General features: G+C 39.1%; 1 protein-coding gene across 3 annotated transcripts in view; it reads left to right on the top strand.

Moving 5' to 3' along the window:
* The window catches only part of LOC126416572 (nidogen), a 346,239-nt gene that overhangs the window by 303,575 nt on the left and 22,854 nt on the right, over positions 1-19,810 (top strand). For all 3 annotated transcript variants that reach the window (XM_050084321.1, XM_050084322.1, XM_050084320.1), the window contains 4 exons: positions 3,026-3,243; positions 16,805-16,961; positions 17,664-17,792; positions 19,170-19,280. In XM_050084321.1, coding sequence (XP_049940278.1) covers positions 3,026-3,243; positions 16,805-16,961; positions 17,664-17,792; positions 19,170-19,280 — 615 coding nt within the window. The remainder of the gene's footprint in view (positions 1-3,025; positions 3,244-16,804; positions 16,962-17,663; positions 17,793-19,169; positions 19,281-19,810) is intronic.

The raw sequence follows: 19,810 nt of genomic DNA, 5'->3' as shown, positions 1-19,810 counted from the left end.
GTAGATGATATATAGGTTAAATAAAACAGCTGATAGCTAAAATGCATATTGTAAAGTACTTGACAGCTGTTGGTTCTCACCTGATGAAAACTTAATACATCAATTGGTGGCAAAGATACTCATAACATTGTTACTCACTCATCATTAAGATTTATTCATTCTGTACCGTAGTTGTAATGTCACATAGTTTAAGTTATTTGCTGTTTACATGTCAATATCATTGTAATATTAAGTGTTGTATTATTGTCTCATCATGTTCTAATGTAGATCATTTGGTCTAGAATAAGGGGTTCATGAATAAGAATGGAGAGAACTTTGAGAAAGTCAAATAAGCTGTGATGCATGAGCGTGCATGCGCTTGCACAAACACACACACACACACACACACACACACACACACACACACACGCACACACACACACACACACACACACAAGTATGTTAGAAGTATCTGTTGTGCTGGTGGAAGAATGCCCCGTCACCATAGCAACTGGAATAGTCTGGCATGTCATGTGAGTGGGATGTCATCAGACCTTGTAACAACAGTTAGCGTGAGTATAAATCTTGAAATTAGTGATTTATTCTGAGGAATTTTAAAGAAAATGTAGATAAATGTATGGAAAGATGACAAATACTGCAGATAATAGAAAACATGAAAGAGACTGATTGATGGTTAAAAAGAATAGAAAGAAAAACTAAATGCTGTGTTTAATATTACTTCCTCTCTTGTCTTGCCTCTCTCTCTGCCACCTTAACTTCATTTGAGATGTGTACATTTTTTGTTTTTTATTATTAATTTTTTGTGTGTTATTACATGCAGTAAATTTTTAATTTTCTAGCTTGAGAATAACTATTATTCTATAAAGAAAGTCATTTAGATATGTAACAGCCACAAGCTCTTGTAAATTATGCACAATATTCAGTTATATCTCAAATAGAAGTGGAGTGTATTTACCATCTGCCAAAGTGACAGAGCTGATATTTTTCAAAATTAAAAACACCTTCATTTTGATTTTAAATTGGCAGTTGTGATACTTAAAAAAATCAATAGAAATTCAATTTAATTGTGATCAAAATGAAAATACACTGACAAAAAAAGTTGCAACATCAAAAAATAATTAATGTAGAGTAATGAAATTTCAGGAATACCTTCATCTGTGTAATATTTTTAAGTGATTAACATTGCAAGATCACAGGTTAATGTAAGCACAAGATAAGCCAATGCAAATCTTAAATGCCAGTGCATTAATAACTGGTGTAACTGCCAAGATGTTGAATGCAGACATGCAAACGTGCATGCATTGTGTTGTACCAGTGCCAAATTTCAGTTTAGGCTGGGATGGAGTTCCATGTCTGTTGCACTTGGTCAGTCAGTACAGGGATGATTAATGCTGTTTGTGGATGACATTGGAGATATCGTCCGATGATATTCCACATGTGCTTGACTGGAGACAGATCTAGTGACAGAGCAGGCCAAGGCAACATTCAACACTGTGTAGAGCATGTGGGTTACAACGGCAATATGTGGATGAGTGCTATGCTGTTCAAAAACACCCCCTGGATTGTTGTTCATTAATGGCAGCACAGCAGGTTGAATCACCAGATTGATATACAATTTTGCTGTCGGGGTGCATGGGAAAACAACGAGAGTGCTCCTGCTGTCATACAAAACTGCATTCCAGATGATAACTCCAGGTTTACGTACAGTGTGTGTACAGAGACAAGTTGGCTGCAGTTCCTCAGATGGCCTCCTCCTAACCAACACACAGTCATCAAAGGTGAGACAGAACCAGCTTTCATCAGAAAACCCAACAGACATCCACCCTGCCCTCCAACAAGCTCTTGCTTGACATCACTGACATCACAAATGGTGGTGGTTTTGGGTCACGGGAATGCATGCTACAAGGCATCTGTCTTGGAGCTGTCCTTGAAGTAACCAATTTGTAACGGTCCCTTGTGTCACTGTGGCACCAACTGCTGTTCAAATTGCTTCTGCTGATTCAGTATGATGCAACAGAACCATACATCGACCAAGATGGTCTTCCCTCTTGGTAGTGCCACGTGGCCATCTGGAGCCCAGTCTTCTTGTAACCATTCTTCTCATGACCTGCTGACAGCAGTCACGTACAATAGCTACATTTGTGCAAAGTATTTCTGCAGTACCACTGAAAGTGCATCCATCTTTTCGTAGCCCTCTGTTACATGACCTCATTCAAACTCAGTGAGGTGTTGATAATGGTGTCTTTGCCACCTTAAAGGCATTCTTGATGAACATCAGTTCATCACATCCAGTTGCAAAGGTAAAAAATACTCACAACCATTTCAGTGTGTATTTAAAGCAAATCTGATTTGCATCCTCACCCTTAAGCGACTGGTGTGAAATCTGAATAGCCATCACCTTTCAGATGCAGAAACACGCCTACCAGTGTCATTTATGTCACACAACTCATTCTTGGTGTTGCAAATTTTTTTTTCTGTCAGTGTGTGTAATCAAAATTTTGAATTTATCCAATGCATTATGTGCATAAAGCTGATAGATTAGTTACTGACTACAGCAGTATAATGTAAGTGGGCAGATAAAAAATCTACTCACCAGACATTGGCAGGAGAACACACATAGAAAGGTATTCAAGTTTCCAAGCTTTCAAAGCCAGTGGCTCCATTTGGCAGAAGGGTTGAGGAGGAAAGAAGAGAGATGAAGGAAAAGCACTACTGAGGTTTAGGAAAAGGGGTAGAGTTTGGAAAAGTCATACAGAGCCCCACATCAGGGGAAACTTACCAGACAGGATGAGTAGGAAAAGCTTTCCTAAGCCTCATCAGTCTTTTCCTTCATCCCTCTCCCTTCCTCTTCAACCTTTCTGCCAGAAGGAGGAGCCACTGACTCCGAAAGCTTGGAAACTGTAATACCTTTTATATGTGTGTTCTCCTGCTGCCACTTGGTGACTAGATTTTTTATCTATCCAATTACCTTATATTTTCTCAAATTTATTATTTCCATTGGTGTAACTACAGTAGTATGTTACAGGTGGTGATGAATGTGAGGAGGCATGTCATTACAATGCACGATGTGTGTTTGATGGCGATCTTGGTGAATACCGATGTCGTTGTAGTGCTGGCTTTGTGGGTGATGGCACAGACTGCCAGCCTGAACCACTTGGATGTAACATCCTCAACAACTGTGGCGTTGGAGCTGACTGTTCTTATGACCAGGCATCAGCAGGATACCGCTGCAAGTGCAGACAGGTCAGTGATGCAGACAAAAGTGATTTTATGTAATTTTAAAACTGGCTTTTAAATAGTTAAATAAATGGGCATCCATGTGCTGGCCATCCATGTGCTGCACTTTGGCAAGGTGTAGAGCAAATGTTGGGATTCTCAATGACAAGTTGGAGGTAGTCAATAGGAGAATACTTTGGGTGTAACCACTAGTCAGCAGTCAATTAATCTTCTCGGTCAGATGTCTCTTGTGTCACCCTCTTTGTCTTTGTCTTCCCTTTTCCTCCCAGCAAGTGGGTCCCTCTCATCCTGGAGGTCTGAGTGACCCAGCCTCCCTTTATAACCATCTCCAAATCTTCTTTCCTCCACAAGGGAGGAAGCAGTATTTCCAAAAGCTGTGATAGTCTCATGTTCTTTTAAATGTGTCTGTTGGAAGTTCTAAGAATTTCGTCTTCAGGAGATTGAGTACTGGTCAGCTATTCTGTCTCATAGTTTCATAGTTATCACAAGTTAATTTTCCTTTTGATATTTTTCAAACTCAGGAGTTTCAGAGACGCATTTCACCATGTGAGTCCTGTACTGATTTGGAATGTGCTACATGTTGAATTGTGGAATGTTTTCAAATTTTCTGTATTTGTTACTTGAAGATAGACAGAGAGTCATTAATACATTTTGTCTAAAAAAAGGACCTGTCCTTCAGATTAAAACAGTCCATATATAAGTTTTCAGCAGAATTTTAATCCTTCAATTATCTCTTCTCTTACAGCGAGAAGATTATTTTATGTATTAGGTTCACTTGCTCTTTCATGCATGCCATGTATTATAAATAACAGTATAAATGTTTTTATGTAGTGTTACTGAAGAATCTTACGAGAACAACTCCCATAAAACCAAAATAAATTGTGGTCTCCATCTACATCTACAGACTTATCTCTCAAACCACTGTACAGTGAATGGTTGAGAGTACCTTGGGCCACTGCCAGTTACTCCCTTTCCTGTTGCACTTGAAAATGGAGTAAGGAAAAAACGACTGTCTATGTCCGTATGAGCCCAGACTTCTTTTTGTCTCCTCAGTCCTTAGTCAAGATGTACATTTGCACCAATAGAATCGTTTTGCGGGCTGTTGTGAATGCTGGTTCTCTAAACTTTCTTGATAGAGTTTCAAAAAAAGAATGTCGTCTTCCCTTTACATTTTCCCATTTGAGTTCATGGAGCATTACCATAATGTTGACTGAAACTACAAGTGACAATTCTAGCAGCAAACCTCTGAATTGTTTTGATGTCTTCCCTTAATCCAACTTGGTGGATTCCAAATGCTTTAGTGGTTCTCAAGAATGGGTTACATAAGTGTTCTGTACGTGGTATCCTTTACAGATGAGTTCCACTTCTCTAGAATTCTTCCAACAAACCAAAGTAAATTATGTGGCTTCCCTACAACTTGAGCTTAAGTGCACATTCAGTTCCATGTCACTTTGCAACATGTCTAGATATTTAATCAGCATGACTGTGTCAAGCAGCACATAACTGATACTGCATTTGAGCATCACAGAATTGTTATGCCAACTCATCTGCTTTAATTTACATTTTTTGCCATTTAGAGCAAGCTGCATTCATCACGCCAAAGAGAAATTCTGTCTAAGTGAGCTTGTATCCTCCTACAGTTTCCTGATGTGATATTTCCCTATACACTACAGCATCATTGGCAAACAGATGCAGATTGCTGCTTGCCCTATACATTTGTTTGTTTATGTATATAGAGAACAAGAGCAGTGCTACCACACTTCCCAGGGGCACTGAAGATGATAACCTTACCTCTGATGAACACTTGCCATTCAGGACAATGTACTGAGTTCTATTACTTAAAAACTCTTTGGGCAACTCACATTAACTGATATCCTATTCTGTGTGCTTCGACATAAGTTAATGTTCACGTGGTAGTGTGTCAAAATCTAAAAAAGTCACATTAAGGGCCCTCAGTGGCAAAAAAAGTTTGTGTCCAGTCCTCATGGATGACACAGAAACTGGAATTGAGGGCAGAAAAGCAGAAGTTGAGATACAGAATTCCGTATGCAGATACAGTGGAAACTCACTTAACAAGCACTTCCCGTAGTACACAATTTGCATAACGAGCAAAAAAATTGTAAAAAAATGACTCGCTTAATGAGCAATGTTTTGCATAACAAGTGATGGCGATTTAGTGTGTCATCGCTAGTCGTTCGTATGCAAGAGGGGAACATACAATAATTCCTCTGCTCAGAAGAAGCTTTGGCTGGAGTGTGTTGTCAAATGTGACTCTGAGGCATATGAGTCACTACTTGGGGAGCCTGTAGCCAACAAGACTGTGTCTTTGATCAAGAGCATGGGACTGTAAGTGGTAATGATGATATCGATGAGCTTGTGGAAGATCATAGCCAAGAAATGACAACCTGAGAGCTTGTGGAGCCACAGTGTTGGGGGCTGTTTGGGGAAGGAGACCAGACAGCAAGGTCATCGGTCTCATCGGATTAGGGAAGGATGGGGAAGGAAGTCAGCCGTGCCCTGTCAGAGGAACCATCCCAGCATTTGCCTGGAGTGATTTAGGGAAATCACGGAAAACCTAAATCAGAATGGCCGGACGCGGGACTGAACCATCGTCCTCCCGAATGCGAGTCCAGTGTCTAACCACTGCACCACCTCGCTCGGTAGCCACAGTGTGTTTCACAACAGGAAGTTGTGGAGAGTTCTTCAGAGGAGGAGGTGGTAACAGCAAAACAGCAATTGCCTGGCACAATAAGAGAAATGCTGAAAGCATAGGAATTGGTTGCTTCATCAACCTAAAAAAGCAGGGAATATGCACACTACAAATCTATTTGACGATAATGCTGTGTCGCATTTTCACCAAGTGTTAAGATGTCGGTAGAAACAAATGACTATAGAGAGCTTCCTAGTAAAAAAGAATTAGTTATGTGTTGTGAATAATGAAGTACATAATACTGTATGTATAATTTTCTTTGGATAAATGGCACGAATAAGATAAAACTTTTAGTAATTTTTCTGCTTGGAATGCATTATTGTATTTTACATTAATTTATATGGGATAATTTGTTTCAGCTTCAAATGTTTTGCTCTACGAGTAAGATTCTGGAATGAATTATGCATGCTATGCAACGTTCCACTGTATTCCTTTACTAAGGAAAATACTGAAGAGCTTCTCCGGTTTACTTCCGGCACTCTGCAAAGATGAGTGGTATCAATATTAGTGTCAATGGCCTTGAAAAGTGATTAAAATTAAACCAAGCTCCAGGGCATCATGGAGTCCTTGTCAGATTCTAATCAGAAATTGCTGCTGAGTTAGCCCCAGTTTAACCATAATATATGGTAGATCCCTTGAATAAAAAACTGTGCCCAGTGATTGGAAGAAAGTACAGATCATATCCCTCTACAAGAAAGCTAACAGAAGAGATCCACAAAGCTATCATCCAGTCTCATTTATGTCCACATACTGTAGAATCCTATACAAAGGCCACTGAAAATGTGTCACCTAACAGCTTGCGTAGTTGGCTATAATGAAATTGCAACAATGCAATAGCCTCCACTGCCCACATCCTTAGCTGGTAGCTCCTATATATTTTTTGTAAATGTACTTTACAATCACCATGTATATAAGCTGTTGCTTAATAATGTGTATGTAAGTATAATAAAGAACATGTCTGTGACAATAGAGAAAATAACTACAGAGAGCGTTTCAAAATGTATAAAACCATGAACTCAATAAATACCAACTGATGTTAATGACAGTGTCTATGAGAAGTTGTTCCAAATTGTTACCATAATAGCTGCATACAAAATATCATGCAACAATACAAACTGAAGTGTAACAAAGAAGACACTATCAACAGCTGTAGAATGAAACTGGTGCATACTCTTTGGCAAGGTGAAAGCATTAATTCTGGATACATTTTCACTCATGGCACAATTCCATCCAGTTCTCCATCATCACTGTCATTCAAATCAGAAGCAAACGTATTGTGATCATCATGATCATCATCATCATCAAGAGAAACCATTAGTCTCTCATTCTCAGTTATAATACCATCTGTAATCTGTGCTTCTATAGTAAGCTTACCAACACGGTCTACTTTCTTCCTTGATGAGGTGGTGTTTATAGTGGCAAAACATGATGTAATGGTGTTTCCACTTCTGTTATGGTAATAGACTTGTTATTATTTCTAATGTAAGTCTTAACATCACTCCAAACCAATTCAATTGGTTTGAAATGTCAGTGATAAGGCAGTAGCCTAATTACCATATGACCCTGTTCCCTTGCAAATTCATCTTCAACTCACATAAGCGTCACAGGCTTATTTTACTTCACAAGTGGCTATAACACCAGTGTTGTCATACTCATATCCACAGCAAAGTGTCTTGGCAGCAATCACAGCACCATAATTTCTTTGCAGTCACTAGTTGTAGGAGTTGTGTCTAATATCGCTGAATGGTAAGGTGAATTATCCATTACAAATATTGCTGGAACGCTAAACCGGAGCCAGAAATTTTTAAACCACTTTAGAAATTGTGGGTTGTCCATATCATAACAACTGTCACACTTTTTTCTTGATCATAAAAGTAAAAGTCCTTCATGCCCAAAAACATTTGAAGAACCTGCATAGTCCACAATTAATCTGCCTTCTCTTCCTGTTGGCTGATGACTGCCGCTATTCACAGTATTATTTGTCCAGCATTCATCAACTGCTTCTCCATTGTTGACCAAGGTTTCATCTAACCATATAATTGAATGGCTATCCTTTTCTATAATTTTGTGTAAGAAGATACTACAAGCTGCAATCACAGGAACTTTTTTGAGCAGCTGTTATTGTCTGTTTAACTTTTTAAAACCGAAGTCCATACTTTTATACATAATTTTAAGTGATGTTTTCCCCACCTAAGAAAAGTTCATATTCTTTTAAAGAAATCACCAACATTGCTATTCTGGGGTACTATATCATGCTATAATACCCATAACTGTGCCTACAAACTGCCTCAGGTTAGAATGAATCGAGATCTGTAACTGGATAAGGTTGCCTTTCTTTTCTTGCCAAGGGTAATTAAGAAAACACTGTTTTCCCCACAGGAGCTTTGTTCCACATGGTTTACTATAGTATACAGAGCATGCTTTTCCTCATTACAGTTCTTTCATTGGGTCCTAGAGTCTTTGAGCTACATTTTAAAACTTCATCAGCAGGAATTAATGGATCCCCATGAACTGAAACAATTCTTTTTCTTCCTCATAAGAACGCTCACATGTCCTCCATAGCAATTCTAAGGCCTGACTGTTCAAAGACACTCCACAGTGTAATGGATTGTCACTTGGTGAATGATAACTTTTTAGTGACATTTTTTAATTACCAAAACCTGTCTTTGAAGCGATAACACAACACAACTGTGTAGAAGCAGGCAGTGCACATTAACACATGACATTTATGTATCAGAAGCAACTTGACAGAGTCAAAACCAGCTTAGTTGCTTTTCTGTAACGGGTTCAAAAGCACCTCAAGTTACTCATTTGTTTATCAGTCATACTGCCAACTTTAAGGGGTTGTCAAGTGATCTTGAAGCAACACATTTCAGTGGTCCAGGTATAGAAAGATCCTGAACTCAGACATAATTAAGTGTCTCAAACAGAATGACCTCCATTCCAACAAGCTTGGATACTGAAGATACTACTTGTATGAAACTCAAGTTGCCCTTTTCTCTCTGAAAGCCATGGAGCAAGGCGGTCAGGAGGTTGCAATATTTCTTGACTTAAAAAAGCGTTTGATCTAATCCACAGAAATGTTTTTACCAAAAGTTCAGACAAGTTCAAACAAAATTTGTAATTGGGCTGAGGTTTTAGTGTTAGAGAGGACACAGCATGTTATCTTGGATGGAGAATCATCTACATCTACATCTATACTCCGCAAGCCACCTGACGGTGTGTGGCGGAGGGTACCTTGAGTACCTCTATCCATTCTCCCTTCTATTCCAGTCTCGTATTGTTCATGGAAAGAAGGATTGTTGGTATGCCTCTGTGTGGGCTCTAATCTCTCTGATTTTATCCTCATGGTCTCTTCGCGAGATATACGTAGGAGGGAGCAATATACTGCTTGACTCTTCGGTGAAGGTATGTTCTCGAAACTTCAACAAAAGCCCGTACCGAGCTTCTGAGTGTCTCTCCTGCAGATTCTTCCACTGGAGTTTATCTATCATCTCCGTAACACTTTCGTGATTACTAAATGATCCTGTAATGAAGCGCGCTGCTCTCCGTTGGATCTTCTCTGTCTCTTCTATCAACCCTATCTGGTACAGATCCCACACTGCTGAGCAGTATTCAAGCAGCGGGCAAACAAGTGTACTGTAACCTACTTCCTTTGTTTCACATGTTTCACATGTTATCTTGGATGGAGAATCATCCTCAGAAGTAGAAGTAGCTTCAGGTGTGTTGCAGGGGTTATCTTTGGACCCTTCTTGTTCAATGTTTGCATTAGTGACCTGACAGATGATATTAATAGTAACCTCAGATATTTTGCAGTTTTCTGTAATGAAGTACTGCCTGAAGAAGCTGCACGAATATTCAGTCATTCTTGAAAAGACTTTAAGTTGGAGCAAGGATTGGCAACCAGCTTTAAATGTTAAGAAGTGAAAAATTAGGCACCAGACAAGAAAACCTAGCATCCTATAACTACAACAACAGTGAGTCACAATTGGAATCAGTCAAGTCATGCAAATATGTGGGTGTAATAATTTGTAGACATATGAAATGTAATGATCACATAGGCTCATCTATAAGTAAGGAAGGTGGCATACTTTGGTTCGTTGGCAGGATACTTCAAAAATTCTGTCAGTCCGCAAAGGAGACTGTTTAAAAATCACTTGTGCATCCCATATTTGAATATTGCTTAAGTGTATGCAATCCATAAAAGTAGGGTAAATGAGGGATACTGAACATACACCAAGGAGAATGGTTTGAATGGTCATGCAGTCCATTCATTAAGAGAAGAATGAGGGCTCCCCAATTCTGAATTGGCAGAAGTTGATCGACTTTCACCTGCTCATGTTTTGTGTCTGTCCACTGCCAACCTTGGCTATCTAATACAGAACCTCATGTCTGTAGCTATTGCAAAGTGATTGTTGTGCTATGTTGTGTTGTGGTGCAAATTGATACATCTATATTACTGATGAATGACAAATTGGTTCCTGGCACATCACAGGCAGTATCAGATACTCCTTGGAGAAAGGCAAGCAGTAGTACTTTATGGAGTGCAACAAGAAAAATAATTAATAATAAATGTTGCAAGCAGGAAATCAAAAATAAAGAGTTGCTTCACATTCACTCTCAGCCAATGTAATAAACAGTGACATACACAGGAGCAAGTTCCAGCATTGTGAGAAGAAATCAGAAATTTTGTAAAGATAATCCTGAGATATCACCAGAAACTCCCAGTAAAAAGTTCAGTTCAAAAATGCTTTGAAGTTTTCTTCCCCTTCGTCTGAATTACTTTAAAGTGGTAATTTTGCTTGTGGTTTTTTTAAACACATTATTGATTATAGGAATTCCTGGTACTGTTTCCCTTAAAATGTGGCTTTTTGAAATCACATATGTTGTTGTTGTTGTTGTTGTTGTGATCTTCAGTCCTGAGACTGGTTTGATGCAGCTCTCCATGCTACTCTATCCTGTGTGAGCTTCTTCACCTCCCAGTACTTACTGCAACCTACATCCTTCTGAATCTGCTTAGTGTATTCATCTCTTGGTCTCCCTCTACGATTTTTACCCTCCACGCTGCCCTCCAATGCTAAATTTGTTATCCCTTGATGCCTCAGAACATGTCCTACCAACTGGTCCCTTCTTCTTGTCAAGTTGTGTCACAAACTCCTCTTCTCCTCAATTCTATTCAATACCTCCTCATTAGTTATGTGATCTACCCACCTAATCTTCAGCATTCTTCTGTAGCACCACATTTCAAAAGCTTCTATTCTCTTCTTGTCCAAACTATTTATCGTCCACGTTTCACTTCCATACATGGCTACACGCCATACAAATACTTTCAGAAACGACTTCCTGACACTTAAATCTATGCTCGATGTTAACAAATTTCTCTTCTTCAGAAACCCTTTCCTTGCCATTGCCAGTCTACTTTTTATATCCTTTCTACTTCGACCATCATCAGTTATTTTGCTCCCCAAATAGCAAAACGCCTTTACTACTTTAAGTGTCTCATTTCCTAATCTAATTCCCTCAGCATCACCCGACTTAATTCGACTACATTCCATTATTCTCATTTTGCTTTTGTTGATGTTCGTCTTATATCCTTCTTTCAAGACACTGTCCATTCCGTTCAACTGCTCTTCCAAGTCCTTTGCTGTCTCTGACAGAATTACAATGTCATCGGCGAACCTCAAAGTTGTTATTTCTTCTCCATGGATTTTAATACCTACTCCGAATTTTTCTTTTGTTTCCTTTATTGCTTGCTCAATATACAGATTGAATAACATCGGGGAGAGGCTACTACCCTGTCTCACTCCCTTCCCAACCTCTGCTCCCCTTTCATGTCCCTCGCTCTTATAACTGCCATCTGGTTTCTGTACAAATTGTAAATAGCCTTTCGCTCCCTGCATTTGACCCCTGCCACCTTCAGAATTTGAAAGAGAATATTCCAGTCAACATTGTCAAAAGCTTTCTCTAAGTCTACAAATGGTAGGAAAGTAGGTTTGCCTTTCCTCAATCTATCTTCTAAGATAAGTCATAGGCTCAGTATTGCCTCACATGTTCCAATATTTCTACGGAATCCTGACTGATATTCCCCAATGTTGGCTTCTACCAGTTTTTCCATTCATCTGTAAGAATTTGTGTTGGGATTTTGCAGCTGTGACTTATTTAACTGATAGTTCGGCAATTTTCACATCTGTCAACATGTGCTTTCATTGGGATTGGAATTATTACATTCGTCTTGAAGACTGTGGGTATTTCGCCTGTTTCATACATCTTGCTCACCAGGTGGTAGAGTTTTGTCAGGACTGGCTCTCCCAAGCCTATCAGTAGTTCTAATGGAATGTTGTCTTGTCCCGGGGCCTTGTTTCGACTCAGGTCTTTCAGTGATCTGTCAAACTCTTCATGCAGTATCCTATCTACCATTTCATCTGCATCTAAGACCTCTTCCATTTCCATAGTACTGTTCTCAAGTACATCGCCCTTGTATAGACCCTCAATATACTCCTTCCACCTTTCTGCTTTCCCTCCTTTGTTTAGAACTGGTTTTCCATCTGAGCTCTTGATATTCATACAAGTGGTTCTCTTTTCTCCAAAGCTCTCTTTAATTTTCCTGTAGGCAGTATCTATCTTACCCCTAGAGACATAAGCCTCTACATCCGTACATTTGTCCTCTAGCCATCCCTGCTTAGCCATTTTGCACTTCCTGTCGATCTCATTTTTGAGACGTTTGTATTCCTTTTTGCCTGCTTCATTTTCTGCATTTTTATATTTTCTCCTTTCATCAATTAAATTCAATATCTCTTCTGTTATCCAAGGATTTCTACTACCCCTCATCTTTTTACCTACTTGATCCTCTGCTGCCTTCACTACTTCATCCCTCAGAGCTACCCATTCTTCTTCTACTGTATTTCTTTCCCCCATTTGTGACAATTGTTCCATTATGCTCTCCCTGAAACTCTGTACAACCTCTGGTTTAATCAACTTGTCCAGGTCCCATCTCCTTAAATTCCCACCTTTTTGCAGTTTCTTCAGTTTTAATCTACGTTTCATAACCAATAGATTGTGGTCAGAGTCCACATCTGCCCCTGGAAATGCCTTACAATTTAATACCTGGTTCCTAAATCTCTGTCTTACCATTACATAATCTATCTGATACCTTCTAGTATTTCCAGGATTCTTCCATGTGTACAACCTTCTTTTATGATTCTTGAACCAAGTGTTAGCTGTGATTAAGTTATGCTCTGTGCAAAATTCTACCAGACGGCTTCCTCTTTCATTTCTTTCCCCAAATCCATATTCACCTATTATGTTTCCTTCTCTCCCTTTTCCTACTCTTGAATTCCAGTCAGCCATGACTATTAAATTTTCGTCTCCCTTCACTACCTGAATAATTTCTTTTATCTCATCATACATTTCATCAATTTCTTCATCATCTGCAGAGCTAGTTGGCATATAAACTTGTACTACTGTAGTAGGTGTGGGCTTCGTGTCTATCTTGGCCACAATAATGCGTTCACTATGCTGTTTGTAGTAGCTTATCTGCGTTCCTATTTTTTTATTCATTATTAAACCTACTCCTGCATTACCCCTATTTGATTTTGTATTTATAACCCTGTATTCACCTGACCAAAAGTCTTGTTCCTCTTGCCACTGAACTTCACTAATTCCCACTATATCTAACTTTAACCTATCCATTTCCCTTTTTAAGTTTTCTTACCTACCTGGCCAATTAAGGGATCTGACATTCCACGATCCGATCCGCAGAACGCCAGTGTTCTTTCTCCTGATAACGACGTCCTCTTGAGTAGTCCCAGCCCAGAGATCCGAATGGGGGACTATTTTACCTCCGGAATATTTTACCCAAGAGGACGCCATCATCATTTAACCATACAGTAAAGCTGCATGCCCTCGGGAAAAATTACGGCTGTAATTTCCCCTTGGTTTCAGCCATTCGCAGTACCAGCACAGCAAGGCCGTTTTGGTTAGTGTTACAAGGCCAGATCAGTCAATCATCCAGACTGTTGCCCCTGCAACTACTGAAAAGGCTGCTGCCCTTTTCAGGAACCACACGTTTGTCTGGCCTCTCAACAGATACCCCTCCATTGTGGTTGCACCTACGGTATGGCCATCTGTATCGCTGAGGCACACAAGCCTCCCCACCAACGGCAAGGTCCATGGTTCATGCTGTTGCATAATTTAGGATCCCAGGTGTTATAAAATCCTGCAGTCATTAACCCTGATCTGACCTCATGTGCAAGCCACCAAAAAAAAAATTATTTTGCATGGCAAAGGCTGCAGTAACTGTGGTGATTGTTGAATTTCCACTATAGTGTAATGAATAAGTTGTTTAGCTGATATGAGTCCTGTCACATGTCAGTTTATTTTGCATCTTTATAGAAATGACAGTCATCATTATTTGTATTCAATTAATAGTTGGTGCACAGTGTGATACCTGGGGCCAAAACCTTCACAACCTTCCCTCCCCCCCCCATCCCCACCCCCTCCCACCCCCACCCAGACCCCCACCCATGTAGGCCTGGATCTACTGGGAAAATCCAGTTGGATAACTTCAACGGGAAACAAATAATCAGAGACTTCTGCTTGATGTAGAAGATTGCTCTCAGTCTTTGGAAACTTTGACCAAAACTTGAGGAAAGCATTTGCTGGACTTGGAGTCCACATATCTGTGGAATATTTTGTTGTCCTGGGATACATATGTGAAAAAGTGCAGAATAGGAAGACTTTATTGCTAGAGCATGCAAACACTGATTGCCAGTCATGCTCCATTAGGAAACATTTTCTGGAAGCAGCCACAGAAATATGTATTTTATCTAAATGAAACATGGATGGACAGAAATATGACAGATGGGAAACATTTTCAGAAAGAGGATGATGTCAGTGTCATGGGATGGGGAACCTCTTCTAAAAGACTTATTGTTGGAAGTGTTGGATCAAAGAAATTTGTCCAGGAGACCCAACTAACATTTGGGCTAAATCCCCAAAAGGTGGCTACAATGATCATACGAACAGTGAAAACTTGGAAAGGTGGTTTATGGATATGATTCTTCCAAATCGCTCTCCAGAGTCAGTCATTCTGATGAACAATTCTTCATACCATAACAGACAGGTGGACAAAACACCTGCACAGTATGATACTAAAGCAAGGATGTTGGAATGGCTACAAAAGAGGCATATTGCCTGCACTGAGAGCTTGACAAAGCAGGCTCTGTTCTCTTTAATTCAAGAACACAGATCTGCTTTTAAAAAAGAAATATGTGACTGATGAAATGGCAAAAGAAATAAGTCACACGGTTGTCCAGTTGCTCCCCTATAATTGCAATTCAAGTGCAGTGGAACTGGCATGGGCAAAAGTCAAAAGGCTATTCAGGAAGAGCAACATTTTAGGAGACACATTCAGTGATAATCTGTTTAAAATTTCCAGTGAGTCCCTTCTGTTAGTAACTGTTGATGACTAGGAAGGGCACTGCAGGAAGGGCCAACAACTGGAAGATTACTGGAGGCAAGATAGTGTCATCGAACTCACAGTAGATGAAATCGTTATCAATACTGCTGAATTGGACAGCAGTGACTTCAAAAATTAATCATTAACTGACGAGAAATATAATGAGACTGATTCTGAGTGATTTATGTGAGTCACAATTTGATAATAAATGTTCAAAATTTTAATAATTCTGTCTATTGCCACAATGTAAGTTTTACTACTGGCTCCTTTTAATTTAAAGTTGTCTATGAGTACTGATACAAAATTAATAACAACAAGGACCATTATTCAACATGGAACCATCAATTCCTGTAAGCTTTTGTTGTGCCCCTGTTTCAGTTTTTATTTTCGCAGATGTGTGATACACAGCAGTTGCAAACGGGTATTTGGGAGGATGACGGTTCAAAGCCTCTTCCAGCTATCCTGATTTAGGTTTTCCCTGATTTCCCTAAATCACTTAAGGCAAATGCCGGGATGGTTCCTTTGAAAGGTCACAGCTAACTCCCTTCCCTATCCTTCCCTAATCTGATGGGACCAATGATCTCACTGTTTTGTGCCCCTCCTCCAAATCAACCAACCAACCAACCTTGTAATACGGTACCATGGCCAGTAGATGGCACTGTTGATGCCGCTTCGAGCATAAATTAATGTGTGAGTAGTGCAGGACATATGTGTGGCTTGTCCTCCACTCACTGCCCCTCACCATTCGGCACTGCTGGGAGGTGGAATGTAAAACTTGCTACCTCCACTCCAAAACCTCCTCAGAGTTAGTTCTTCTCCTTGTGAACAGACTGTAGGTTTGTTTGACTCATAGGGGTGGGCCACAGAAATGCTGTAAAACCTGAACTGGCAGACACTCGAAGATAGCCTCCAGTTGTCCTTCAAAAGCCTATTTACAAAGTTTAGGAAACATTATTAAGGGAGAAACCTACAAATAAATTCCAACCTCCTATATATGGTTTCCATGGAAGCTGTGGAGACACAACTTTACAGATTACAGTATTTGCAGGGGCATTTAAGCAGTTATTCCTCCTGTACTCTGTACTTAATTGGCACAGATAAAAGCCCTAACGTGTGGTAACCTCTGCCACGTGATACTCTTATCCTTTTCTTCAAGTCCTGGTAGTTTTGTAATCACAAGAAGCAATAAATTCTGTTGTTTCCCTTCATTTACACAATGTTTTCCTTCAAATGATTTTGAAACAGTGTCACAATCAATTTCTGAAACAGTCCAAGGTACCATATCATCTATAAGTGCCTAATAATTCTGAGATTTTAAGAAATAAAATTGTTATAATCATGGATGCTTTCCTTCTGTCTTGAAATCGCAGTGTATGATAACAAACATCTTTACTTTGTAGGGTATGCGTGGTGATGGTTACACATGTGTACCTGAAATAACATGTATCACCAATCCAGAACTATGCAGCCGGGATGCTACATGTGTTGCTGATGCTACAGGCAGCTACATTTGCCAGTGTAATCCTGGCTTTCGTGGAAATGGTGCTTTCTGCAGACGTATGTTTCATCTTTGTTTGTTCCAATTAATCAATGTTGACTTTTAAATTTTGAGCAAATGGTTAACAGCCTATACATAATGCTTGACATATATTATCTTCCACTTATTACTGTCTTTCTTTATTAAATGCTGGTGCAGTTTCAATATTTATATTGTCCTCAAGCATTATTGATAATAGAATCCTGACACACAGAAAATTTGTAGAAAGAACCACACGAACTAGAAATGTGATGGATATAATTAAGTCAGTTATTGTTCACACACAGCTTGAAATACAATGGATGTTTGAGATTCTGTATGGGGACTATTTATAATCATTATACAGTCAAAAATAGAAAAATATGTAGTGAAACACAAAAAAGAAGCAGGGAAAAACACTGATCTGATATCATGATTTACATATAACTTAAATTTCTGCATAAAAAAACTTAAAACCAAAGACAAAGATGAAAAATGAAAATTAATTAAGAAAGAAGAGAAAACTTTTATATCAGAACAACTTAAGTAAAAATAATAGGAAACTAACAGGAAAATGATCATATCTTGAGCATTCAGTACTTTATATCCAACCCTTGTAACTTGATACAAAATATCAGTGGAAGTACCAGGAGGCTTTACAGTGAAGGTAGAGTGTGATGGAAAGGAATGGAAGAAAGATGCAGCATATACTGTTGCATAAATGCATTTTTTTCTGTTTACAGGTATATCAAAACACGAAGGAAATTTTCTTCTTTTGAATCGTGGCATGGCTATGATGCGAGTACCATTTAAACCTTCACGGAAGGATCCAGGAAACTTTATTTTCTATCAGTATTATCAAATGGCAATAGGTAAGAAATTATTATTATTACTATTATTATTAGTATTAGTAGTAGTAGTCGTGGTGGTGGTGGTGGTGGTGGTGCTGCTGCTGCTGCTGCTGCTGCTGCTGCTGGTGTGGTTGCGGTGGTATTTTACATTATACTACTACAGAACCCAGTAGTACTTTGCAATTGCTAAATAAGAATGGAAGTTGATGCATATCCTAATCTTCCTCCCCACCCACACCACCCCACCACTGCCCACTCTCTTTGGTCCATCTTCTCCTCCTGCATCCTCTCTCTGTCCATCACTTCCTCCTCCATCTCTGTGTCGTCCTCTCTCTATCCATTTCCTCCTTCCCCCTCTCTATGTTAATTTCATGCCACCTCTTAGCCCACCTCGTTATCCCCCCCCCTTTCTGACTCTGAGACTTGTTTGTTGGTGTTGCAAAGGATACCTTGACTGGAGTCGCTTAAAATGAATGGGTAAACCAGTTGCGATCACTGGTCTACAGGGAATGGAGAGACCTCTCCAGCTGCTGGATATGTGAGGATAGTAGCTTTAATGACAGTATTTCACATGTGTTTTCTGTTAATATCTACTGCAAGGAGTAAAATGAAGCAGCACATTGTTGTGCTTGCAAACTTTTTTTAAAAATTATGTAGAAGGAGAAAGAATATGTACAGGGGAAACAATTTGCCTATAGTTTAAATGCCATGATGTTTTTGTTAAAATTCAGTGCTAAAAAGAAAAGTAAACCACACATTTTCACAGCACCGCATTTTTTCCTTGCAGCCCGTTTTTATCAGAAAACCTGTACAGTGTTGCTTAAAAAAATATACAGCCTATGTCTATCTGAATGCTTATTAAAGTATTGTCCAAATAATTTGAAGTAAATCGACGAAGAACATGTCAAGATTTTTGCCAATAATGTTGGCTATTGCACCATATATATAATTATATACTACATATATTTTAAAAAATATATAGTCTATGGCTGTACAAATTGTATTAGAGTATCGTGAGAAATTTGAAATAAATAAGTAAAGCACTTTTCAAGATTCTTACCAACAATGTTTCCTCCTTATGTGTTACATATATATATTTACATACAATATATTGTATGTTTAAAAATATGCAGCCTCTGTCCTAAACTATGATTTGTATGACAGTATAGATTGTGACTTTTTTGGTTCTTTTTTGGGGGAAAGTTATGAGTACCATCATAAATGTTCTACAGTCAATACATGGTAAGTGAAACAGTCTATATGATTTTATTTTAAAAGAAGGCATTAATTAGTTTGTTCAGCATTTAGTATAGTCTGACACTAGATTGTTTAAATCTGTGAGTAATTTCCTGAAACTTGAAAATTTTTATAACCCTTAATTCTGTTGTTTAATCTTAGGTATTGACATTGACTGTGAAGAAGGCCGTGTGTACTGGAGTGACATAACAGGGAAAAGAATCAAAAGCTCAAACTATAATGGCAGCAATAGCACTATTTTCATCAGCACAGGTAAGATTTTTGTTTATTTTGTTTTTTCAGACAGTATTGTAAGTACACTCCATGACAAAGAAGGTGAAGCATCCAGAAGACGTCCTCAGATGTCAGTGTAACATTGTACATTTACACACCATTGGCTGGTAAGTAAGTAGTTAGAGGGGCAATTCTGTTACATGTACCATTACCAGGCCTGGTAGTGTATATAAGGGACATGAACAACATCAGATATTGAATGATCACTGTGAAAGACACGGAGATGCTGTGTACACTTGTGAGACAGCATTATAAGCACTGGATGGAGTTTGAAAGGGACTTCAATCTGGCCTGCTGGACAAATCATGCAGTATCCAGATTTGTGGGGCATTCGGATGCAATAGTGGCCTGATGTTGGCCTACATGGGGACATGACAGCAGGCATGTTTGTCATCAATGTTGTTACGGTCAACCATGTCTGATCACCAAGAGGGAGAATCACTTTATTGTGCACCAAGTACATCACAGGCCCTTCACATCTGCATCTGCATTTGCCATACAAGAACAAG

The sequence above is a fragment of the Schistocerca serialis genome, chromosome 8 (genome assembly GCF_023864345.2).
Source record: "Schistocerca serialis cubense isolate TAMUIC-IGC-003099 chromosome 8, iqSchSeri2.2, whole genome shotgun sequence".
NCBI classification, from domain to species: Eukaryota; Metazoa; Arthropoda; class Insecta; order Orthoptera; family Acrididae; genus Schistocerca; species Schistocerca serialis.
Note: the sequence above shows the minus strand (reverse complement) of the source record. Positions and strands in the feature narration are given on the sequence as shown.